Source organism: Hyaena hyaena, unplaced genomic scaffold (assembly GCF_003009895.1).
Source record: "Hyaena hyaena isolate Hyena2069 unplaced genomic scaffold, ASM300989v1 scaffold_646, whole genome shotgun sequence".
Classification (NCBI taxonomy): Eukaryota; Metazoa; Chordata; class Mammalia; order Carnivora; family Hyaenidae; genus Hyaena; species Hyaena hyaena.
The window spans coordinates 917,464-944,687 of NW_024081278.1; the positions used below are offsets into that span (position 1 = coordinate 917,464).

General features: G+C 35.1%; 1 protein-coding gene across 1 annotated transcript in view; it reads right to left on the reverse strand.

The window, feature by feature from the left end:
• The window catches only part of PHF14 (PHD finger protein 14), a 92,476-nt gene that overhangs the window by 47,615 nt on the left and 17,637 nt on the right, over nucleotides 1-27,224 (reverse strand). Inside the window, exons 5-7 of the mRNA XM_039216622.1 lie at nucleotides 12,550-12,709; nucleotides 7,135-7,246; nucleotides 4,181-4,318 (exon numbers count right to left, since the gene is read on the reverse strand). Coding sequence (XP_039072553.1) covers nucleotides 4,181-4,318; nucleotides 7,135-7,246; nucleotides 12,550-12,709 — 410 coding nt within the window. The remainder of the gene's footprint in view (nucleotides 1-4,180; nucleotides 4,319-7,134; nucleotides 7,247-12,549; nucleotides 12,710-27,224) is intronic.

Genomic DNA, 27,224 nt, shown 5'->3' on the forward strand with positions numbered 1-27,224 from the left:
ATACAGAACTAGCCAACGCAGGTAAGTAGAACATTTTTAACTGCCTAGCAATACATGAACAGATTCTACCCAAGACAAAAATGGATTAAGAAGGCTAGACTTCTTTTTACTTCTATTTAACTTCAATTGAACATGTTAGGTATCACCTGTAACTCTTTATATAACTCTAAAACCTCAAACAGAAAACAAAGCTCTCTCACAGCCATCTCTCAGGATACTAACCTAGTGGGTATATATTTTTTTATTCATAAAGAGTAGGGTATCAAAAACAGAATTTACTCTTATCAGAAACAAAAATAATTTGTAAATATTTAGCCAAAACAAGTAATCTGCATTGTGACTGCTACAAAATAAAAGGGAGTTCATTCTTTACGTCTGTCCCAAGGAGGAGAAATAAAGATAAGCTCTCCATATAGTTTTTATCCAAGTTATGTTAGAAGGGTCTCTTAGTAAGATGGGGTTTTATAACTCAAAGAGAAACGATGACACAAAAAAAAGAAGCAAATGAGAAAGAACAGAAAGGGAAACAACAACAAATATGAGGTGTCCTCAACATAATAAAAGTGTATGATGCAATTCTGTAGTGTGATATCCACAGATGTCACAATAAGGCACTGTGGATAACATCACAGAATTTAGAAATACAAAAGGCCTGGACACAATCTGAACCACTAAAATTTAATGCATGAATGATTTCAGTCCATTAAGTCAAAGGTTATGGGGGAAGAAAAATCAATAAAAATCTATACTCTTATATTGTTTCAAAGAGAACTTTCTACATGGTAACAGGGTGACAATACACCTGATCACAGAAGAAACTACCATATGGTTTACATGAAATATAAGTAACCTTAAGGCTAACTATATGGTGTGAAACATAATATAAATTTCAGTCAGCATAACTGAACTTGTGCTATTGCTCAATTTTAATAATAAATACATTACATAACATGGTTTGAATATTCTAAATAATCTGGAATTCTCACAAAGCCGATCAGAAAGAACAGAAACTTTTGGACTCTGGGTGGCTCAGTCAATTGAGCATCCGACTCTTGATTTCGGCTTAGGTCATGATCCCAGAGTTGTAGGACTGAGCCACATGTTGGGCTCTGTGCTTACAACATGAAGCCTGCTTGAGATTCTCTCTCTTTCTATGCCCCTCTCCCCCACTCATGTGTACTCTCTTTCTCTAAAAGAAAGAACAAGAGAGAGAGAGAGAGAAGGAGAAAGAAAGAAAGAAAAGAAACTTCAAACGGACCCTCACCAGTGAGATAAAAAGTACTATGAGAAGGCTATAAAAAGTCATTAGACTATGGTAAGGTATATGATGTCACTGGATGAAACTAGGGTACGTAATCTCTTTTTCCACCTTTCTTTTACTGCCTACATAGAACAACCATTAAGAAGAAATCCCACTTAACAAGTCAGTCTTCAAAAGGGGGAGAAAAGCTTCCTCAAATGTCATATAAAATTGAAACAGAAGATATGCCCACAAATAAAAGATGTGTCTTAATTTAAAATTTGTCTTTTAATTAAATATACTATTATATGGGGCGCCTGGGTGGCATAGTCGGTTAAGCGTCCGACTTTCGCTTAGGTCATGATCTCGTGGTTCGTGGGTTCGAGCCCCGCGTCGGGCTCTGTGCTGACTGCCAGCTCTGAGCCTGGAGCCTGTTTCAGTCTGTGACTCCCTCTCTCTGACCCTCCCCTGCTCACGCTGTCTCTCTCTCTCCTAGAAATAAATAAAAAATATTAAAAAATATATATATATATACTATTATATTACATGAATCTTTGTCTATAGAAGTATAACTGTAAGAAGTAGCCAGGAACTTCCTTTAAAAGAATGATTATTGCCAAGAGCAAATCTCATTGATAACTGATTCATAAAAAGTCTTGGATTTTAAAACATTGTTCAGAAATCTTTATAATTTTCCAATTTTATAAGTGTTTTTAAGACACCAGAAACATATGTAAATATGTTTAAGTTATTCCCCACAAAAAAGTCCAGCGAAGCAAATGTGAGGAAAAGTCACATTTTATTATTCTAGCATCGAAAATTCCTACCTAGTAGCAAGGTAAAGGAAAAGCCTCAGGTCCTGTTTCTACATCCTGATTTATTTCAATTTCTCTCATAAATTTCCCCAGATTGGATTAGAGATAGAGACATTCAGGCTACAGATCCAAACTATTTATTTAATGTAATACTGTGTTTTGTTTGTTTCATTTCCATTTGCATGCCTTTAGATATGAGGATGTACTCTCTAAATCAATATAGACCCCCTTACATTCCACTGTCCTGTTATGTGGCTACTTTACACCTTTTCATTACCTACTGTCTACCCCCCACCAAAAAAATGGTGAATGGTAAGATGCAAAAGAACCCAAACTGTCATAGTATGAAAGGTAAAAGCTCTCAATAAGTTCTAAAGGAAATGGCTACAAAGAAGTCTTCCTGATTGCAAAGCTCAAAGTTTTCTATAAGTACAATAATAACGTATCCTACAGATTCCGTAATGTAGGTGTTCACTTGGGATTTATCTATCTGGTCTTCTAAGTCTTACTTGTATTGCCCCTCTGCACTTTTGCCCCCCATCTTGAGTGGAGTCAATACTAATCCACATAACTCTATTATATAATTAATTATGCCTTTTTGTCTGCCTAAGAGCTGTGAAAATGCTCAATATTTACCCAGTACCCTTCATCAATTAAAGTACAATTCATAAGAATCAAAGCCTGGTACGAAAACACATATCCAACATATAACTGCTATAGAACTGATTTATTCATAAAATATATGCCTCGGGGCACCTAAGTGGCTCAGTCAGTTGAGCATCCGACTCCAGCTCAGGTCATGATCTCATGGTTCATGAGTCGAGCCCCGCACCAGGCTCTGTGCTGACAACTCAGAACCTGGAGCCTTCAGATTCTATGTCTCCCTCTCTCTGTCCTTCCTCTGCTTGTGCTTTGTCTCTCTCTATCAAAACTGAATAAACATTAAAAAATGTAAAAAATATATAATATACCCCTCAATACCTGCTCAACAAATTTTCATTAAATTATCTTTTTCACTTGTTTCCTGTCTACAAAATAAATGGGATAAGATAAAGACCCAATATAAAAACATACTGTTATAGAACACTGAAAATCTACCCAGTAAAAGAAGGAACACAAGATGTTTAGACATACCACAGATCCACCATGAATACACAGTAAGAATTACCAAGCAAACACTCAAATACCTATCTAACATAAAGAACTTAAAGAATCAACAAAACTTAGCCTCAGGACTCCTTAACAGTCTTAAAAATTATTGAAGATCTCAAAGAGATTATGTGAGTTGTTTTACAAATAGTCCCCATTAGATATTTAAAAAGAAAATTTTTAAATATTTATTCATTTAACAATAATCCTTTACATGTTAAGATAAATAATACTTTTACTAAAAATATTATAATTTACATACAAATTATGTAAATGTAGAAGAGTAGCATTGTTCTACATTTTCAAATCTCTTTAATGTCTAGAGAGCTCACATAAAAGATGGCTGGATTCTCAAAACTATTTCCTCATTCAATATGTTATATTGTTATGTTATATAATCTCTGAAAATCTCCACTATTGCTCATGAGAGAATTAAGAGTTAAAAATATATATACTACTTTCATATTGTTACAAAGATACTTTTAACCTCACAAACTCCTTGAAAGAATATTAAGGAGTCCCCAAAGTATTGAAAAACAAAACTGTCTAATCTAAAGCCAATAAACCTGGGAGGAAAATTATAAAATCAAAAACACTTGTAAAGAGATAGAAATACAGATACTGAAGACAGGGTAATGATTTTATTTAAAGAAACAGGGCAAAGTTATCCATATATAATTTCAGATCTTCCTATAAAAGATGCTGACCTTTTAATGCTTTAAAACAACTTGGATTATGTTTCATTTTACCTGTCATATCTCACTATAAAATGTTTAACATATTTTCCAAATGTCTGACTAGCTTTAAGACTGAAAAACTCATATATTGTTTACTCTTGAAATTTTAGACCAGTGACCTAAGCAAAGACTTTAAAAATAAGCTTGTTAATTTCTCTTATGATGCACACCTATCGTAGGACAGAAGAGTCCAATGAGACATGAATATATTCACCAATGATGGTTTGAAATAAACCTACCTCTTCTGCTGCTGCCTCCGAAAGAAGACCTTCCTTCTGGGCACAGGTCACATGGAAATAGGCTCTGCACATCCCTGCATCACAGCTAATGCAAACTCCAGTTCTAGCAAAACGAGGGTCTTCACAGAAGCTACATTCCTACAATGGAGTAATAGGAAAACTCTCAGAATAAAAGTATTTCTAAAACAAGACTGCACTCTCATACAAAGCATCCATAAAATACAAATAGTTAATCAACAGTATATCAATACAAACAATAACTGTGGGCAAGAAAAGAGTTTATATGAAAAAATTCTCTCTATAATTCTAATGAACCAAAACTCCACTGATACAATTATGATTGCAGTAATAATAATAATAATAATAATGGTTTACTCTGTGCTATCCACTATTTGAAGCACTTTATATATTAATATATAACCATTTGATCATTACACACGAATATAGGAAAGAGGTATTATCGCCATTTTACACATGAGAAAACTGAAAACAGGTTAAGAAATCTGCTCAAAATAACACAAAAAATAATTGCCAAATCAGTCTTTAAACTAGGGTAATCTTAAGGTCATTGTTCTTAACCATTAAGAAGTCAGAGAAATTCACCAAAAAAATCTAAATACTGCAACCAAACAAATCATTTTTAAAATATCTTCAAGAGAATTAAAAAGTAATTTTACGTAAACAATTTGATGAAATTGGTTGTGATACACAATATAGCCAACTAGTTACATCCTTTCTGAATACAAAGGGAAGAACTGTAACACTAAAAGTTTCAACTATTAAAATTACCCCCAATCCTCCATAAATTTATTTTCTTATCCTTCTCACTATCTATACCACAGAGAGAGAAAAACAGTCTTAAAATATCAACTACTCTAGTGATAGGAATCTTTGTTTAAAGAAAAATCTGCTAAATTGTGAAAGACTGCCAGCAGACACTTAAAGAACTGTTTAGTAAATATATTCTAAGCAAATTCAATATAAGGGAAACATATAGAGAAGGAAATTTAAAAGTCTCAATAGACACTAAAAATATCATTTTAACACTGTAACAGTAAGTGACTACCTAGTGGGTAAACAGCACCAAACATACAGCAGCAATGAATGAGAATAGCAAGAACAGGAATCTGGGTATAAATGTGAAAACATTCTCAAATCCTGACACTCTACTACTTGGTTAAAGTTTTTTTGTTTGTTTGTTTCCTAATAACAATAGAAGGTGTATGGTAGAAAATATCAGCAGATTGTAATCTAAACATGAGACCAAAAAAGAGAAAAGGAATGAGACAGAAGGAGAGACGATGGAAGAGAGAGAAATGAAGAAATTAAATTATTTCAATAATGTCAACAGCACAAACAAAACCAAAATGCTTAAGAAGTTCCCAAATTAATTTAATGTAATATAATGAAGTTGATGAAGGGATTTCAGAGTGAATATAAGGAAACATTTCCTGACCAAAAAACGTCTTTAAAAGACTATAAAACAATCTAACAAAGAAATGGGAATCTTCTTCAATTGCCTAAATCATTTAAAATGCTAGGACTAAGCAACTGACAACGCAGGGGAGAAAGTAACCAGGATTAGGAAATGGATAGACAATGTGGTCTAGAAGAGGTGTCCCAGTTATAATTCACAACACTGTTTGATTTTGCAGATGAGCTGGAGAATGCATAATTTTTTACTCCACTTCCTAATCATACTTCAAAACAAAAGAAGGTGATAATGAAAAAATCAGCTCATGATTACATACTTAATGATTCTCTTTTTCTGTTCAGAGGTCATTGCTGGTTTCAGTTATATAAAGTGATATCTGGTTCTTGTTTTCTTTTTTCAGTGCTTCTAGATTTATATTTATGATAATAATGTGTGCCTACTGAAAATTACTTAAACCAGTCCATTCTAGGCTCTGTGTTTGTGAAATTTGAAGCTGTTCTCAAAAAGCAGTAACTTTCACTTCCAATAATGGTGGACTAGGTAATTACTAGGTAAGTATTAATCCTGCTAGAAACCAGAAAATGTGAACAAATAATTTTTTTTAACTATAGCTTAAAAGCATTAAAAAGATAGTAAGATAGTACAGAATTACCTGAGGCCAGGAAAGTAAGTTCAGTGCTGGGGCCTACTTTTCTCCCTGGGAGCTTTAGCTAATTCTAGAGAAAAACACTGCAGATAGCTCAATAGAAATTACCCAAACTAAAGCACAAGAGTACTGGAGTGAGGCTGGAGGGTAAGGGATAGGGGCTGTGGTTAGAGCCTAAGGAGAATATTCTGGATATAATAGCAGAAGCTATCAAATTTTTTAATTTTCAGGATCAGAATTTTCCAAAAACCTTTAAGTTTCCTACCCATCTTAATGTATTACTGATGCTACCAGAGTCTTCCTTCCCAATTTCCTAAAAGACAGTAATGGAAGAAAATGTATTGGTGCCTAATTCGTTCTAGTATTCCAGGAATGTCTGTAATAATTATATACCTAAGTTTAACTTAATAAGTGAATTTTTATCACTTATAATCCTAAAGCTTAATCAATAAAAACTAATTTATAAATTATTGAGGCTCAGAATGATTTGCAAGGGAGGCTATTTGTCATAAAAAAAAAAAATAAAACAGTCCTTGAAACTTGAGTAAAACAACAGGTGCCCCTTGTCCTCTTCCTAATTTTGGTAAATTCCACCTCAAAAATAAAGTCAGAAATTGGGTTGTATTTGATCTAACTGGTCTGAGAACTCATTTGTACTAAGCAGTATGCAAAATACCACGGAAATAGCAGTAGTATCAATTATCATTTTACTCCACAGGTAACTCTAAATTAAGAATACTTGGAAGAATTTATAAATTATTGCCTTTCTAGGAAAAATACTATCAATAATAAATGATTTAGTGCTAACTGTTCTACAAATTGTATCATTACTAATAAGCATTTCTGTAGACAATCAAATACACTTTGCCTCACCTTGGCACCATACTTGGAATAGTTCATTTCTGTCAGTGTTACTGGTCGTAATTTGTCAATATCTCCAAAGGCTACTCCAGGAACATACAGAGCACAGACAATGTGAACCCATCTATAAGGAGAGAAAATGTGATTTTGCTATCAAACTCTTTCATAAAATGCCCACAAGGAAAATAAAGATAAAACATGTGTGTATCATCACACAAGTAACTACTGAGAGACTTCTAAGGTCAGATGTTCAGAATCTCACACAACTGAAGAATACGGAATAAGCACAATTCAATAAGCACTACTTTTCTATCAGCTTAGCCCAAGCTAGGAGTTAACAACTATAACTGTCTTTCACTTAAATTCACTGCACTTTGCACTTACCTGTTATTCTTAAATATGTGCACAAAACCACTATACAAAAGAAACACGACATCATTTTCTTATGCATGGGAAGATTCACATTCATTATTTTAAGCTCTCTGAGAAGGATCCTAACTTAAAAACTGTGAAGCAATACTGTAGTAATAGGTAAAATTGCTCTTTCTTGTTACTTTTTTTTAAACGCAACTGGAGAGTTCATCAGGACAATTTAAAATAATTTTTGGGGGTGCCTGGGTGACTCAGTCAGTTAAGAGTCTGACTCTTGATTCTGGCTCAGATCATGATCTCATGATTTTTGAGTTTGAGCCCCACATCAGGCTCTGCACTGGCAGTATGAAGCCTCCTTGGGATCCTCTGTCTCCCTCTCTCTCTGCTTCTCCCCTGCTTGTGCTCCCCCCCCTCTCAAAATCAATAAACTTAAAAAACTAAAAATAAACTAAAACAATTTTTGGTGTCCATCCTGACACTCTTTCTTCCCAGGTTAGAGCTGATTGCTAGAAGATTATATAGAACAGTTATATAATATACGGAAGTCCTATTTCATTCAGCTAATCTGTTCACCATTCAACCTTTGTACTAAAACCTACATGCCCCACATGTATTTTTTTTTTTTAATCTGAATGATGCTGCAACATGAAACAAAGAATGCTCAAAGTTTCAGTACACAAAAAAGTTTCAGTACGTAGAGTAGGGAGTTGATTCTAATTCCATTTATTTAAAAGCTGCACTGAAACTTTTGAAATGCATTTAGGAACCCTTTCTGTTTACTTACAACCACACAATATATGCCATCACTGGTTTCAAAATTTTAAACAGATCTGTATTCCTTCTTTAAGAAGGTAAAAATGAGATGACAAATCTCTCTTAACCTTGTGACTATATTAACAATAAATTTTGCTTTATCACAGCTTGAGAGGCTATGATTGATACATGGTTGTCTTTTTTGACACACTATACGTTTTAATAAAACATGACAAAGAATCATTTTATAGAGGTACTGGGGAAAATAGTTACAAATCTTTAAAAATTATTTTTATTGAGAAGAAAATCCAAGATTTTGCGATTTTCTTGATAGACTGTTTTAATCCAACTTCCCAAATGCATCCCATGGAGTTCAATATAAAGATACACATCTTCAACAAGCAGCTGCTTTCTCAATTTAACTTGCAGTTTTTTCATGCTCCACTGGTGTATTAAATGCCACTGTACTCTGTAGGAGTTTATCTTTGATAAACCCAACAGCTGGCTGCTTGCTTCATACTGACCTTCTGAAAATGTTTTAGTACAAGTCATGCAAGTACTACAGATTTAAACTGCCATTTCAGTGTGATTGGCACACAAATGTATCATTTCCCCAAAGCATCCATGTGAGGATGCCAACGTGGGTCTTTATTAAAATATGTATCAAACAGCTGAGACAATTTTCATCCTTTGTAATACCTGTTGTAAATAATTTTTTGTTCATTTGTTTAATTGCACACACTTTAGAACTCTATAATTAAGACAAATTGAGAAATCAAAAAGGAATAATCTTCTTTGCTATTCTAACATCCATTTTGCTTGGAGCTATGACAACAGATGTTGATTGGGGAAAGGAACAGAAAACAAGCACCACATAAAGCCATCAAAAAACAGAGTCAAAACTGTCATTCTAGCGTAGAAATTATTAATAGATTCTTTTAAACTCACGTATTTTAATAAAGCAAACTACCAGATACTTATCAAAGGCTCACTCAGAATGGGAACTATTTTATTTTTTAAATGTTTATTTGAGAAAGCACAAGCCGGGCAGGGGCACAGAAGGACAGAGGATCCAAAGCAGGTTCTGTGCTGACAGCAGTGAGCCAGATGTGGGGCTCAAACTCAGGAACCTAACTGTGAGATCAAGACCTCTGTCAAAGTCAGAGACTCAACCGGCTGAGCCACCCAGGCGCCCCAGAATGGGAACTATTTTAATCAATCAAATTTGATATTGAAACACATTGTATTTGTAGTACTTTTACAGTATGTAAAATAATCCACTTTGTTATTTTCACACCTTCATTCATTCATTCAGTAATCAATTATTAAGTGACTGCTAGAAACAGAGCACCACAAAGGCAGTTCAGAAGTTACAATTATGTAATGTGAAGTGTTTTCAGCATAGTGCTGGGCATGCTATCTCTAAGTTATTAGAGTCTGTCTATTATTTCCCATAATCAGACCACTTAAATCAGGGTAAAATACTCTTCCTAAGGAATGGAAGAGTTCCTACATTAAACCACACCATTTCCTATGTAGAACTTGCGCCTGTCATCAGAAACAGGGAAAAAGCCCATGTGAAGTCAATTTCAAAACCTTGTTCATTCTTTACCCCCATTTTCCATTTGAAACTAGAATACTATACGGCTTTCATCAAATTTTCTTGGCTATTTTTTTGCCTTGAATCAAAATCAAGCGTCAACAGTATCCTTCAAACAATATCAAGATCTATAATTTCCACCATAGCCTACAGGGAAGTGTGGGCATCAATGCAAAAAATGTTCAAATCCTGTAACAGAACTTTTCCCCAGCTGTACCATCATGCAGTGTCTACACAGGAAAGATCCACAGGAGTCAGTGCAAATATTTCTCAGTAAATCTAATTAAAGAGGCCTCTCTTTTCTCCATACAGAAAAAACTTTACAAGCTGTTCTGTGAATTATAATAGCATGAATAGATAGGTACTTTATAGGTTTCCAATAGAACTTACAAATTATGAACAAACATAAAACAAATTCTCTTCCCGAAAAGGAAACTGTGTTTTCCAAAGTTGTCCTACTTATTCACCACAATTTATCACCAAAAATTTCAGCCCTCAGAACTAAATAGTTGCCAGAAGGAATTTATGCAGCTGGTACTCTATGATTACCTTAATAAAGTAGAACAATACTGGCAATAATAAAGCACTAGTAGCAGAAGAAGCAGGAGTAGAAATAAGGAGACATTTATTAACCACTGACATTCCAGAAACTATATTGTTTATAGGAATCACCTCATTTAATCCTCTCAAAAGGGCTAAGGAATTAGAGGTTTAAAAATGCTAAACCACATGCCTACAATCACAGTAAGAAAAGACTAGAATCCAAACATAAGCAGTCCAACTTGAGAGCACATACTTCTAATGCTGTACTAAACTCCCTAACTCTGCTCCAAATCAGTGCAAATGTGAAATAATGCCCATGTAAATGATACAGACTAAAGATTTTATTTTATCTTCTTAGATGGGCAATGAGGAAGAAGAGGTAAGATTTTTAGCCATTTTTCCTAGACATCAACACCCAGGGTTCTCCAAGATCCCATGGTAGATTCTATGCTATCTCAACAATTTTATATGGCAACATTCCTCAAGGGCCTCTCTACTAATTGAGTTTGAAGAATAAGAAAAATATTTTTTACTGTACTAAAGTAACATGTATTAAATTTTAAAGACTATCCTTTATTTTGGGACAAAATGTATATCCTATCCTTTTCAACATTAAAATATGGGAAATAATTCTGAAAATCTGTATAGGTTATCTTGTTGTTGCTGTCTAAATATTAAACATGTTTTTAAAAAATACTGAAATCATTGTATCACAAAATAAAAAACAATATATTTTAGTACTCCTCGATACCAGGGAAGGAGGGGCGGGTAGTGATCCATTAAATAAAGTTTCAATCATCCATCCCAGATGGTAGTCTCTTGGACAAAAACCAGCAGCATGGAAAATGCCAACACTATTATGACAACAGTTCCTCAAATTTAATAATAAAGGTGAGTGTGAACATAGGAAAAGAATATAGGTCTTTGTGCCAGTTATCAATTTACTCAGCTCCAAGTCCACCTGTAAATATCTGCTAAATATTAAATAATGAACAAAACCCCTTTAGCACTTCTCCTTTACAGTGAGCATGACAGTAAGCTGTCTTAGCAGAAGTGGTAGAGAGCACTGCAGGAGGAAGCTGCTTCTCAGCCAGGATGAAGAAGGACATCTGCCAATGCTCTGCCTCAGCTACATACACCTACTCTCTGTGACCTCACAGGCCAAGACTGGAGAAGACTTTTCTGTGGCTTTCCTAACACAGATACCACACACTACAGACGTCTCACTGTTGCCCCAGCTCCCTCTGTAACCTGTGCCTAGACACCCACTTGCCAAGAACTAAAGACCAGTTCTGGCCCAAGTAAACCAGCAAACATCTCCGCCCTCCTGTAGGTTACAACTACATCTTCTCCAACAAGATCTGAACCTCAGCCTGGTGGTGGGGTCTTCCAAGTCTGTCATTCCCTGGATACTCTCCCTCAGCCTTAGGGTATCCTTTAAAGTTCTTTTATATCATAATTACTCATTTTTTTAAATTTTTTAAAAATGTTTTTATTTATTTTTGAGAGAGAGAGAGAGAGAGAGAGAGACAGAGTGTGAGCAGGCGAGCAGCAGAGAGAGAGGGAGACACAAAATCTGAAGCAGGTTCCAGGTTCTGAGCTGTCAGTACAGAGCCCAATGTGGGGCTGGAACTCATGAACCATAAGATCATGACCTGAGCTGAAGTTGGACACTTAACCAAATGAGCCACCCAGGCACCCCCATCATAGTTACTCTTTATCATAGCTTAGTAATTCTGTAAATTAAACTTCCCCTTTTAAAATCACTGTAAGGGTTCTGTCTCCTGATATACTCATTAAGTCAGATACATCTGGGTCCAAATTGGACTGTTCACCAGTCTGTGGCCCTGATCAAATTAAAATTACTTAATGGTCTGAGCCTCCAGTACTATACCTATAAAATGGAAAACTTTAGCACCTGTCTCATCATGGAGTCACTACTGGAAGTAAATAGGACTATGAGCATAAAGGCAAATACAGATATCGATAAATGGTCTTTTCTCCTCCTTCCCCTGATCTGTAGCCTACTGCCCATTTACTCCATGCCAAAAAAAATATAAAGACACAGTCAAATTAAACTGTATAACTGAAAAAATTATAGTCAGAAGCAGACATATTATAAAGCAGGCACATTAACCCATCAGAATTATGACATCAACCTTCCAGCATCTGTCTCCTTGAAAATTCCATCCTGATTGGGACATAGTTCACAGCTAGGGGAAACACCACATTTACAGGCATCACAAAACCAAGGTTCAGTGGAGTTTTCAGAAGCTGAACTCATAATTGAGTCACTCTCTCCATCAACTCCATAGCAACCTAAAAAAAAAAAAAAGAAAAAGTATGATTAAATAATTTATAAAGTCACAAAACAAAAAAGGAAGTGAAAAAAATTTGAAAAACTAACGGTTTATAAAAATGATATTAAAGTCAAAACACTTAAGTGAAATTTTATAAAAATACTTTCACCTACCATAGTATGCACAATGAAACAAATAACTTTTTTTTAAATGTTTATTTTTTTTTTGAGAGAAGGAGAGACAGAGGATGAGCTGTGGAGGGGCAGACAGAGAGGGAGACACAGAATCAGAAGCAGGCTCCAAGCTCCGAGCAGTCAGCACAGAGCCCATCAAACAATGAGATCATGACCTGAGCTGAAGTCAGATGCTTAAGTGACTGAGACACCCAGTCACCCCAAAGCAAATAACCTTTTGGAAGAGTTTTAGATCTACTGCAAAATCATTACAGAAGTAAAATAAATATAGTGTCCTTTAAAACAATTTTTTTAATTTAAAAAATTACATAAAAAGGGAAGTTTTCATTAAAAAGAAATCAGATTGCATCTACGAACTATTTATTAAGATTTATTGTGCTCCCTTTGTAATGGACACTTAAATTTATATAAGACCATGTGCATGCAAAACAAACATACAATCAAAGAAGCCTCTAATCTAATATTGGAGATGGAAAGATAAAACAAAAACCCATAGAATCATAAATACAAAGTTAAGTATTAGTAAAAGGAAAATAACACAGAAACTCATACAGGCATAAATTAAGGCTACAGAACAATCTGAATAGTTCAGACTAGAGTCAAACAAGCTGGGTTCCATTCACAACTGAGCCAACTTCTAGCTCTAGAAGGTGTTTGATCTTTTTTAAGCATTTATAATTCTATCTTCTGTAAAAATTTATTTGTAACTGAAATTAATGAAAGCAAGAGATTCATCTTTTTCTGTTTAACTTAAAAATCTGAGAGAAGTTAAGTTATTTAAGCCAAAAATGCAGTAAAAATTTTTAAAGATTCTCATAAACATACCAAACAAACAAGATTAGTTAACATAGGTCTTTACATTTTATATTAGGTCATGTTATACTTCAACTATCTTTTAATTCTTAAAAGCAAAAAGTTTCCTTATCAATGCAAATATACATGCCTGCAATTATAAGTATATTTGAAGTTACTATGTGGGCTTCAGATCTGTCTAAACTTTTTATAAAATCAAAAAGCTCTTCCTTAATATTGAACTTAAAATGAATATATTAGAGGGGCACCTGAGTTGCTCAGTCAGTTAAGCATCCAACTTCAGCTCAGGTCATGATCTCAGATTGTGAATTCAAGCCCTATATCAGACTCTTTGCTGTCAGCACAGAGCCCACTTTGGAACCTCTATCTCCCTCTCTCTCTGCCCTGTGAGTGGGGAAGGAGAACAAAAAAACATTACAATAATGTTTTAAAAAATAAGCAATAAAATAAACATTAAGAACAAAAAGAAGACATTAGAGGTCAAACCTAAAAGCCAACAAGAAACTCAGGTACAGCACCACTGTCAACATTTTGGTAAGATCAGGTTCTCACTAAAATTCCTAAAACTCAATTTTGTTAGTGCCTGAGAAACGAAGCAAACTCACTAGAAAGTGATGTCACATACACTGTCATGAATAATTCTTTCTCAGTATAAAAATACCAAGAAGAATCTATTGGCATGAACACAGTACTGATAAATATGGAATCCAAGAAAGGGCAACTGAAAAGTTAACAGGTAATTTCACTCAGACTATTAAAATCCATGCCAAACTCTTGATGACTTATAATAAAGACCACTGGTGACTACAATAGTCATGACTCCTAAATAGTTTTCTTTTCCCTTAATGAGGCTTGACACACTTTGACACTTCATATTATCTAATTTCTCTTCTTTTAGAAAGGAAGACACTATACTTATGGTAAAATATCCTTAAGAGGAAAAAAAAACGCACAAATGGTAATACACAATGCTAAAAACTGAATACAGGTTATAATTTAAATAGCCTGGTAGGAAGAAAACTAAGAAGTTGGTTTACAGCTATGACTTATATAAGCTGCCTCAAGCAGATGCCATAATTGTCACCTTTATGCTGTTCAAAGGCTTTATAACTGGGAACCTTAACATGATCTGGAAATCATGCAAAAGAATGCCAAAGAAAAGGTTTCAAGGGAGCTAGACTACAGTACACAAGATGAGCAAAGAAATAAAAGCTCATTAACTTAATATCATTAAATTGTGGTTGGTAATAATCATCTCCACTTCTGTTTAAATATACATTTTTTATGACAAACCCTAAAATGAAACGGAAATATCATTTTCTTGAGAGGAGTTATTATTGACTATCACCAATAAAACAAAATTTTTCAATAAAGGCAACAGTTAACAAGATACTGTACTCAAAGCAATATCACAAAACAATAAAATACAATCTGCTTTTACAAAGGGTTATACAATACTACCAGGAAAGAATGTATTTTTTTTTTAACAAAATAATGTTCCTTTGAAGTAAATTCTTTCATCTGTATTCACACAAAGTAAGCAATTACCAAAACAGCAAGGCACCCAAGGGGCTATCTATTATATTCATTTCACTCACCAAAATCAAGGTAAATCACAGCAGTTTTTTAATAAAGAAAATTTCAATTCCAATTTTTAAAGCAGACACATGACACACAAGTAAACACACAACACAAATTTGCAGAGATTAAACCACCTAATAACTTCAACAATGATTTTTGCAGGATTCTCCTTGGAAATTCCTACTCTGTAACCTAGAAGATTGGCACCAAGTAAGTTCCAAGAACTTACAGCAGGTGCAGAAGTATTTCTTCTTCAGCTTCAATGTCCTTGAAAGATGATTCACAGTACGTTGTGACCTTTGAGTTCTTCACCTGCCACTTTTCCAATATTTCTCTGCCATAACTATTGGGTTTACTGACCAAAGTTCAAACATGTTACATCCACTATAATCCATTTTAATTAATGACTTAATCCATTTTTTAAAAGTTTCTTGAGAGAGAGAGAGAAAGAGAAAGAGAGAGAGAAGATATGTACGTGTGCGCACACAAATGGGGCAGGGGCAGAGAGAATCCCAAGGCAGGGCTTCAGTCTCAGGAACCATGAGGTCATGAACTGAGCCACAGAAATCAAGACTGCTTAACTGAGCAAGTGCCCCAATGACTCAAGATATTTTAAGATCTTTTTCTTTCTTCTATACAAAACAGAATAGAACTACCATGAAACAATGTTTATTTCTTTCTACCTATATAATTCTAAGTAGAAGATGCAAAAGTACAAAGGATTCTTTTTCATCTGGGTAAACACATAAAATGATAGACATATTAAACCTATTTCGTATAGTTTTTTTCATGTTTTCAAATGTTTAGACATTTAGAATTGAAAACATGTTTCTATGGCCATCTAATTAGGATCAACTTCTGAGCAACACATGAAACCTACACAAGTCATATTTAAGGAAAACTAATATAAATGTGTTTACAATTGTTCTGATTTATACAAGGGTATGGAAATTTTCCCCATTCAACTTTTCCCAGGGGAGCAGAGGACCTGCAGTCTTCCAACTTCTAACTATGTAACTTTGGACAAACTACATCTCTGAGGCTGAGTTAAACAACAGATCTGCAATATGTATTTAATAATATCTCTCCTAATTATCTCACAGTATAGAAAGAAAAAAATAGGAACCCAAAAGTTGTCATTTAAAAACTTAAAACATTTTTTCTGTTCTTAACATCCTATCACTAAGACCTCTGATTTTTAGTAACAAAAAAAAAATTTAATACTGGTATTTGAGAAAAGATGCATGACACCTATGACAAATATGTCCTAAAGCATAAAAGAACCAAAGTTCTACTGACTTATAAAGTTCAAGTAGTTTTAACTTGAACATACTTTACCACTCAACAAATATTCATAAGGATATATTTTTGCATATACTAATAAAAATGGTTGAGGGCTAGTTAATAGGCAATAGACTGAAAATGAATAGGGGGAAAACATCTCTTACTAGACCTTATCCCATTTAATGCATCAGCTAAACCTAATGGTAACTGCTGCCAAGTGCATTATCTAATGCTCTATCATGTACTATATGACACATAGAGTGACAGTTTTCTTCTACACAATGCAATCAGTGTATCAGGATAACTGACATCACACTCAGGGGTAACCCTACTATTACAAGTCAGTTATAAGATCTTGTCACAAGGTGTTTATACTAAGTGACAAGTTGGAAAAGAACTTTATCTATATTTAGATGAAGTGAGGACTCTGAAAAGTAATCAGATGGTTATATATTTTATAAGCAATATTTCAAGTACTATCTTTTAGCAAAATATCAACTTAAACACTTCTAATATGCTTAAGAAGAAGTATGTTTTAAAAAAGACTAAAAATAAAAAGAGGAAGAATTAGAAGAAAGAAAAGATAAAGGAAATATACCAAAACACTAACCTATGGTTGTTTGGTTATTAGGATTGTTAGAAATGTTTCTTCTTCTCTCTGTTCTACATTTTATTTACTGTGTATTATATTAGGATGGACAGTTTTCTCAAAAATGAAACATTCAGGAAGTTCCTGTTTAACCATGAGATGTTGAAGAAAAATTTCCATGGCTGAATTACAATATAGAAGTTTGTCACTTAGGCAATTATATTTAAAACAAACAAAAAACCCAGCAACACTAGCTTTCTATTAAGCTTTAGAAAATTTCTCTTTCTCTGGATTAATTTTATATAAAAATTCATTTTGGAACTTAAAAAGTAGTACAGAAAGATTTACAGCTATAGCTGTATAAAAATGAACTTTCTAAACAATGAAAAATACCACAAAGTTAACAAGTTCAGGAAAGGGTGAAAAAACATTTGCAAGAATGGAATATGTTAGCAACACATACAGGATAAAGGATTAACATTAAAACAAATTCCAGTATATGAATGAGAAAAAGTAGAACCTATCAAGAAATAACAAAGGAAATATAGAGCAAGTAACAAAATAAAATGCAAATGGCCACAAAACACCAAACTTCACTCATAAAAAGGTGAACAGGTATTTTAATAAAGTGAGAGTCCAAAAGATTAAAAGAAAATTTAGTAATATGCAGTGTTATTCAAGTAGTGTGTACACTGTTGTTAAGAATGTCATTCTGGCCATTCTTTTTAAAAGTTAAAACATATTTATCTTTTGATTTAGCAATTTCACTTCTAGGGATCTATCCCACAGAAATTATTACATGAATACATATGCCACATACTTGTTAGTAGTATATGTAAGTAAAACACTAGACACAGAAAGAAAAATAAAAACATAGTGGAGACCATGTTCTTTTGATGTGGTGTAGTGGGAGGGAAATATCATCAACAGTGTTCTTACCAAAAAATGTTTAAACTGAATCTAATCATGAGGGGGAAGAAAAAACAGACAAATCCAGAATGAGGGAAATTCTACAAGTTATTCAAAAAAATGGCTTAGATTCTTCAACACATGAATGACTCTAAAATGTGTTTCAGATTAAAGGACACTAAGACATAAAAAGCAACGCATAATACATGAATGGATTCTGGATGGGGAGCAGCGCAGTACCACAGTCATAACAGAGGATAGAGGTCACAAGAAGAGTTTGCACATTACTAGCCATTAAATTTTTTTAAAAAATTTTTTAATGTTTCTTTATTTTTGAAAGAGAAAGAGAATGAGAGAGAGAGAGAGAGAGGGAGTCAGAGCATGAGCAGCAGGGAGACACAGAATTGGAAGCAGGCTCCAGCTCCGAGTTGTCAGCACACAGCCTGATGCGGGGCTCCAACACATGAACTATGAGATGATGACCTGAGCCGAAGTCAGATGCTTAACCGACTGAGCCACCTAGGTGCCTGTCATTAATTTTTTTTTAATATGTTTATCTGTATGCACATGAGAAACCAAGAAAAGTCTGGAAGAATACACACCAAAGTTTCAAGCAAGTTTATCTCTATGTGGTATGATTATGAAAGGTATTCATTTATACTGATAATGTTACACAACGAAAATATATTTATGTAATATAGCAAAGCTAAGTGAACAGCACCTGTCAGAGGGTTACAGAGTATCAGAGAGAGCTAGGTAATCCTTCTGTGTTCAGACCAAATTAATTAGTGATTCTCCATGCAGAGAGAAGCAAAATTCAGATGAACAGTAATTCACTATTTTACTTTATGTACTTCTGTATTTGCAAGTTCTATACATATGTATATGTTACTTATATTTAATAAGAAATATTTTAATAAATTAAAAATAATTTTTCAAATCTCCTAATAACACTACTTTAATACCTCTACATTTAGGTTGTATTTATAAAACATAAGGAATCTGGGTAGAGGGTAGAGCATATGTGAAAGCCCCCTAATACTGGAAAGGCAATTCATTCAAATTGGCAGGTTATGGAATCTAAAAGAGTCCTGCTGTGAGTGTGAACTTTATTCTAAAGGGACAAAATGATTTTAAATGGAATAAAACAGATAGGCATTTCCGAAAAATTAGCCCTGAAGACAGTAGGAGAGCTGGAGCAAGAAGAGGCACATCTGTTTAGAAGTTAATACCCAAGCTCCCATCTGCCTCAAGTCTCAACCTTCTATTGGCTTCGATACTATTATTTTTTGTTCTCAGAATTTCATTATCTCTTCATCTCTATGCTTGCTCTCCACCATTTCTGTAAATAAATATAAAGTCTAAATTTTTAAAAATCTCTTTGTGAGTCTGTTAACTGCCTTATATGAGAAAGTATATTTTACTCTACAGTGCCCTGGCTCGTGCTTTGGGCTCTGTGCTGGTAGCCCACAGCCTGGAGCCTACTTCGGATTCTATGTCTCCCTCTCTCTCTGTCCCTCCCCTGCTCACTCCCTCTTTCTCTCAAAAATAAGCAAACACTTAAAAAATACACAAACAAATTAATATTTATAGAATCACGGTAACAAAAGAAACTTACTTAAATAGTAGTTAATGTTTACATCAACACCATAGAGAAAGCTGTGCTCACCAAATATCTCTCTTCAATCCTCTCTAGGTGGTAAAAAGGTAAAATGAGCAATACTAGACAGAAATGTTCATGGGACGTATAAATCAAAGACAGTAACAGGGAAGTCCAGTTTTGGGGAAGTGGAGGTACACAAAAGAGTATTATTGATACTTTCAATGGTGTATCTACATAATAGCTATTGCTATAGTCAACAGAAGGCAGGTCCAGGAGGGACTCAGGCATTAGAGCCCTTTGTCTCTCTTAGTCCTCAGTATAGAGAACTGGTATGATCCCAAGTGATTCCATTAATCCTTTTCCCTGCTGACTGTGGTTAAGTTTCTACCTTTGATAGTCTGGGAACCTGATGAAGAGTAGGGTATCAACTGTGTTACTTGGAAATATTGCTTACGGCAGAAATGACTCTCACTGGCGGACTGCATCTGAACTGAAAGTAACAATAAATGGGGGCGCGAGGCATATGCACAGCCCAAAGATGACTCCCAGATGACTATGTGCTTGCTGTAGGGACTACTACAAAGATTCACAAAAAAAAGGAAGGCCTTAGTGGCAAACTGGGATTGTGTTCTTTTATCCTTCTCAATAAACTTGTGCTAAATATCCCCAAATGGTAATCCTGAAAATTTTAAAGTCTAGATACCCTGGTAATCATTGCAGAACTACTTCTTTATATTATCAATGGAGCTAATGTTTTAATGTGTATCTGAAACGTCCTGGGATCTTGTCAAAATGCAGATTCTAATTCAGAAGGGATCTGTGATTCTGCATTTCTAACAAGCTCTCAGGTTATACAGATGCTACTGCTTAATGCCATGGATCCGTGAACCATACTTTGAGTAGCAAAGCTTTAAAATACTACTGAAATAGGTAAGAGTGACATTTTAATTTAAATACTAGGAGCTGTAGAACATTTTTAAAACTTACTAACTTTAGATACAGCAAGAGTTTAGTTATACAGGGAAAAAGACCTTAAAAATGAAAATAATTCATCAGTCATGAAACTCCATTTAGGTAAGTGAAGAACTGATACCTCTAAGAGGTTTCCCATTTCAGAGGAAGACAAAATTAAAATGGAGTAAGAACATGGTACACCTAGAGACAAAAAAACAAAAAAACCTAAATTATTTGGACCAAGTCACAAGTCATTACTTGTATTTTCAATCCAGGCTCTAATTACCATGGGCTAGCAACAGTGTGATGACCCAAAAAAGGTCCAGAAGATACATATGTTGACCAGGGTGCATATTATTATACTGAGAATTCTCATCATTACTCTTCCTCAGAAAAGAAAATCAATCATCTCACCAACGATTACTAAGCAGGTTTTTGTTTTTTGTTTTCTATTAGTAGACTCCACTGATGTAAAGCTAGTGATGATGAAAAATTTTCTTCATAGCTCTATTAATCAACATAATTTATTTCTTTTTTTTTTTTTAATGTTTATTTACTTTGAGAGACAGAGAGAGAGAGCAGGAGCAGGGCAGAGTCAGAGAGAGAAGAAGACACAGAATCCAAAGTGGGCTTCAGGCTCTGAACTGTCAGCACAGAGCCTGATGTGGGGCTCGAATTCATGAACCATGAGATCATGACCTGAGCTGAAGTCAGACGCTTAACTGCCTGAGCCACCCAGGTGTCCCTCAATATGATTTATTTCTAATACGTGCCAAGTATTACCAAAAATAACTTAAATGGAGAGTGAACAGTATATCCATATCAAAACAACCCCTTCTCAAACATACTTCTCAATGCTACCTGGTAAAGGAATCTTTTAGACTAGATAAACAAAAATAACCTATAGGCAATTAACTTAAAAAGGATCAAAGTATAGGGGTGCCTGGGTGGCTCAGTTGGTTAAACATATGACTTTGGCTCAGGTAATGATCTCACGGTTTATGGGTTCAAGCCCCGCATGGGGCTCTGTGCTGACAGCTCAGAGCCTGCAGCCTGCTTCAGATTCTGCGTCTCCCTCTGTTTCTGTCCCTGCCTCACTCACACTCTCTCTCTCTGTAAAAACTAAAACATTAAAAAAAAAAAAAAGAATTATACTCTTAAAAAAAAAAAGGACCCAAGTACCATGTTTGATGTTTACTGACAAAACCCTTTAAGAATTGTATTAGAATATATTAATCATCACTTTAATTCACATGTCTATGAAAAATACATTAATGCTTAATAACACTTGTCCCTAAAAACAAAACATAATTTAAAATTACCAAAACCAGAAAAACTTCAAGCTATTAGTTCTAACTCTACTAAAAAAGCAAGAAAAAAAGAGGGAATAATATAATCACAATTAATACAACAGAATCTCCAAAATTAACAAAGGAAATGGGAAATTATACTACAAGGGGAAAGTTGTAACATAATTTAAAAAAAAAAAACAACCTCTCAAGAGTTATGTTTTACCTATGACTTATAATTTGCACCTCAACTCTGAATTTATCTGAAGTTCACAGAATTCACAATACTACCAACACAGCAATTATACCACAACATTAAGTTTTACCTAAAGAGGTAGAAAATTATTCAATTTCCCCATTCATTGTCTTCCTTATTTATTTATGCCACATATTAGCTACCTCTCAAAAAAACTTACAAAGCTTCACACTCAAGAGCATTAATTTCCCTTTCCTGTCTTTTGCATTCTCCCAGAACAAAAATAGGTCTCCAATTCTAATGACTCAGTCTCAGAAGAAAAATGAGCAATCATTAGCAAATACTTAAAAACATTTGGAACTTGAACTGCCATCAGAGCTGGTGAAATGAATTATGCAAGAAAATATGCTACGTGACTTTACAGACACAACTTGCTTTGGACCTAAATGGAATTACCACTCAGCTTGATCATCTATATTTGTCCGTCTTGACTCAGAAAGAGTTTTTGGCTGTTTCAAAAAACTCAGAGCTACCTTAAAATAAGGTAGATTTGACATAAATGATGCTATTCACCTGAAGCATAGGTCCCATTATGAACCTTTAAGCATGTCAAAGGTACTAGTGCCTTTCCAGAAATCTACATTTGTTTGCACAATGAATCTACTGGGAAAGAATTCATACTAAGAATCCAAGGTGCATAAATCTGAATCAAAGACAACAGAATATATAGGTGATACAGGGTACTGGTCCCCTGTGGACTTGGGCTTGAGTCCCAAAGGCAGAAGCTTTAGAATAATGATTGCTTTACTATCATAGCCATGGGACCTCAAGACCACAAGGCCTCAGCAGCCTGTGTACCAACATCAAGAGACAACACCCTCAAAACAGATGGGGAACTATACATTCAAATAATTCCAGGGAAAAGGCAGCTGACAAAAATGAGTAAGTGATCTGGGAAAGGATTATGGTAAAACAGAAACCAGGCTTTACCAGCAGGAGGCAACCCTATTCAACTCTAGCAAATAGTTGCCCTCAGAGGAAATACTGCTGCCAGCACTTTGAGAAGTTTGAAATCCAAACTGTGTGAAATAAATATTCCAGTTTTTTAATGTTAGGAACCAATTCAATTTTTTTAAAACCACTGTGCTGGCCTTAAAAAACATATCTCTGGTCAAACCGATGACCTATGAAGTAGAGATAGTGCTCTCAGCATGGTGAGAAATCAACAACATTAACAGGACTGGTCATGCCTGCATCACCCATCAGCAATGACATTTATGGATAGAAGCAGTGGTAACATATTTGTGATCAACAGTGGTATAAATACAACAAATGCATCAGCAGCACAGTAGCTGCTTTTGATTATTCACCTATTTTGCACCTGCTCGAAGGAACCTGAACCATGCCTGGAGGAAGGAAGGAAGGAAGGAAGGAAGGAAGGAAGGAAGGAAGGAAACAAAACAGACATACACACAACCATGTTGAACTAGTCTGTTTATATTCATTGCCGCTAATCACAAGTGTTCCTTTATAGCTGTCTAGCAATAAAATAGACACGTAATACACACACACACACACACACACACGCACGCACACAATTATGTAAACATTTTCCTAGTCCATTTCATTCTCCCAAATAACTATTTTATATCAACCTCTCTTCCCAAATCTCCAAAACCTCCCTCACCTCTACTCCCTGCTAATAACTTTGCTTCCCATTTCACTGAGAAAACAAGAAGCATTTAAAAAATCAGTTCCACAGCTCTAACCACCACATCTAACAACCTACATACATCTGTATCCATATATCCTCTCCCTCCAGTTACTATGGATACTCATATTTACTCAGTCTCTCCACTTGATGTTGGATCCCATCCCCTCCAGTCTTATACTCAAAGCCCTTGCCCCAGCAACTGCTTCCTTTTCTCTCCTTAAATCATCATTAACTCTCCTTTCCTGCTGGTCACGTCCACATTAGTATAGCATATTAACATACTATATAATCTCTGCATCAGTGTAGGCAGCCTCTAGGATGGTCCCAATGATCAACCTTCAAATTAACAATTTTAGAATGTCCCCTCCTACATTTAAATTTAACTAGGGCTGGTCTGTGTGAACAATATGTAGAAATTATAGTATTTATTTCTAAAAGTAGGTTACAAAAGTCACTAACCCTCTCATATCATTGCTTCTATCTCTTTCTCTCTGATCAATCATTCTGAAGAAAAATATCCTGTCATGAGGAATCTCAGGCCCATACGGTGAAAAATTGAGGTCTCCATCCAAGAGCCACCAGTAACTATTTAAACAAGCTTGGAAGCAGATCCTCCAGACCAAGTCAAGTTTTAAAATGACTAATGCCCAGGCCAACAGCTTTGACTGCAACTTCATGAGAGACCATAAACTGGAATCATCCAACGAACCACTCCTAGATTCTTGACCATTAGAAACTGTGTGAAGTAAAAAATGTTTGTTGTTTTTTAAACTGATATATTGTGGGATACTTTGTTACATAATAATACATAACTAACACAATATCTAAAATATGAAGAAACAAACCCTCCCTCAAACTCCATAACCCTTTTACCAAAGGTCCCATCTTACTGCTTCTCTTTCTATAAAAAATCATCATAGGAATTGCATTTAGTCACTTTCCTTCTTCTATTCCCACTTGAACTCTCTTGAATCAAAATAACCAGAGGCTCATGTTACTAAATTCAATGGTAACCTCTTGATTACCAAGCTGTGTTTGTTCTGCTTGAGGATATTCATTTCTGCTACAGAAAAACAAAATGAGATAGAAACTTAACATATACAAAGTAAGTAAAGCATGTGTAGTAAACACAGAAAAGGGCAGAAAGACCAAGAAACATTTAACATTCTTGAGCCACCTAGTTACTAAGTATACAGAAGAATAAGGATATATTAAATATACATGAGATGTGAACACAATATGCATGAGGCCTTACTATGGCCACCCGTCAGTGACACCATTCTGACTCCATGTGTCCATAGCCTAAAAAACACAAAACCCATGGCTATTTTGTAGGTTAACTGCAGAACTAAAGCTGTGACTAGGCATACTTGTCCCTGGATCTGTGCAAGAGAGGATGTCTTAGGCCCAGGGTACCATCTGTGTGGGCTCTCGGGCTGAAAAGGCAGAGGCAGGACATATACCCACCAACTCTATGTACCTTAGGATTCCGGTGATTTTTCCACCAACTTGTACTCTATCCTAAGTGTGTTAACTAATCTCATTTTTTCCCCTTGCTTCTCTCCATGTATTCTACATTTATTTAATAAACCAAGTAAGGGGCACTTGGGTGGCTCATCAGTTGAGCATCTTGATTTCAGCTCAGGTCACAGTTTCACAGTTCATGTGATCAAGCCCCGTGTTGGGCTCTGTGCTGACAGCATGGAACCTCTTTGGGATTCTCCCTCTTCTTCTCTCTCTCTGCCCCTTCCCCATTCATACACATACTCTCTAAATAACCTTTAAAATAAGTAATAAATAAACTCACAAAACATGTAATATAAGCATTTTGTCCATGTATCTTTTCTCCTACAACCTTTGAGATGGCTTGCCAGGCAGTATACTTGGGAGTCTACCAATGCATTAGAATAATTTGCCACAGGACATAGGTCTTCATCGGACTCTAAAAACAGAATTTGATAGTTACTCACTTTCTTTGTTTGAAACATTTTCCTTACATAGCCTCTGGGTCAGTACTCCTGGTTCTTCTCCTCTCCCAGTGGTCACGTCTTTCCCATCTCCTCTGAAGTGCTAGAACCACTTCACTATTCCCTAAATAGCATATCCAGTCTCACAGCTTTAAATAATATCTACAGGCTGATGAGTCCCAAATTTTTATCTCTAGTCCCACCATCTTACCTAAACTCCAGACAGTTTAAAACCAAATTTTTACTATCTACCTCAAAACCAATTCCTCTCTTTCCATCATTGCAATGGTCTCCTAAATGGTCTCCCTGTTTCCCAATTTAGACCCACTTCAGTCTACTCCCAATCCAACAATCAGAGTGATCCTTCTAAAACATAAATCAAATCATATTAATCCTCTGCCCAAAATTATTTTAGGTATTCCCACATCCATCACAGTCAAATCTAAATTCTATGTAGAGGTCCTGGATGGCTCAGTTGGTTAAGCATCTGACTTTGGCTCAAGGTACCGTCTCACGGTTCATGAGTTCGAGCCTGCATCAAGTGGGCCTGAGCCCTGCATCGGGTGAGCTCCACTTCTCTCTCTCCATCATGAGATTCTCTCTCTCCTTCTCTCTGCCCCTGGCTCACTCGCACCCTCTCTCTCTCTCTCAAAATAAAAAAATAAACTGTAAACATCTAAAATAAAATGAAATAAAATAAAATAAAATAAAATAAAATAAAATAAAATAAAATAAAATAAAATAAAATAAAATAAAATCTATGACCTGCAGGGCCTCTCACCTGGTTTGATCCCATCTCTACCTTCACCAGTCACAAGTTTGTTCACACAGTTCCTTCCATTATATAAACACTCCAACCATGTTCCCACTTCAAGATCTTTACACTTGCTACTCCTTTCTAGGACGCTCTTTCCCCAAATAGTTGCATGACTTGCATCCTTACATCCTTCAGGTCACTGCTCAAATATCACCTTATCAGAAAGGATTTGCTGTTTCACCATTTGTAAATACAAACTTCTACCTGCCCATTAACCACCCCCATCCACAGCATTTCCAATACTCCTTGTCCTGCTTTATTTTTCTCCATTGTCCAGACTACCACCTGATATGTATTTATTTTTTTATTTTTTTATTGCCTGTCTCTCTTACTAGACATTAAGCTTCAATGTTTATATCACATGCCTAAATTCTACAGAATGCAAGCATATGGAGGATACTCAATAAACATTATTGAAAAAAATAAGTGAATGAGTAATAGTAATAGGAGACATTTCTAAGGTGAGTCTTCACAGCAAGGAAGGGAAGCTTCATATAAAGGCAAGGAACTGGCTACAGAAGCACAGACCCTGCAGGTTCCATAAGCCCAGCAGAATCCCAGAATTATTTGGGAGGAGGGCTGTAATAGCAAAAGAGCAGGTAAAGACCATAAAAGGTCATAGAA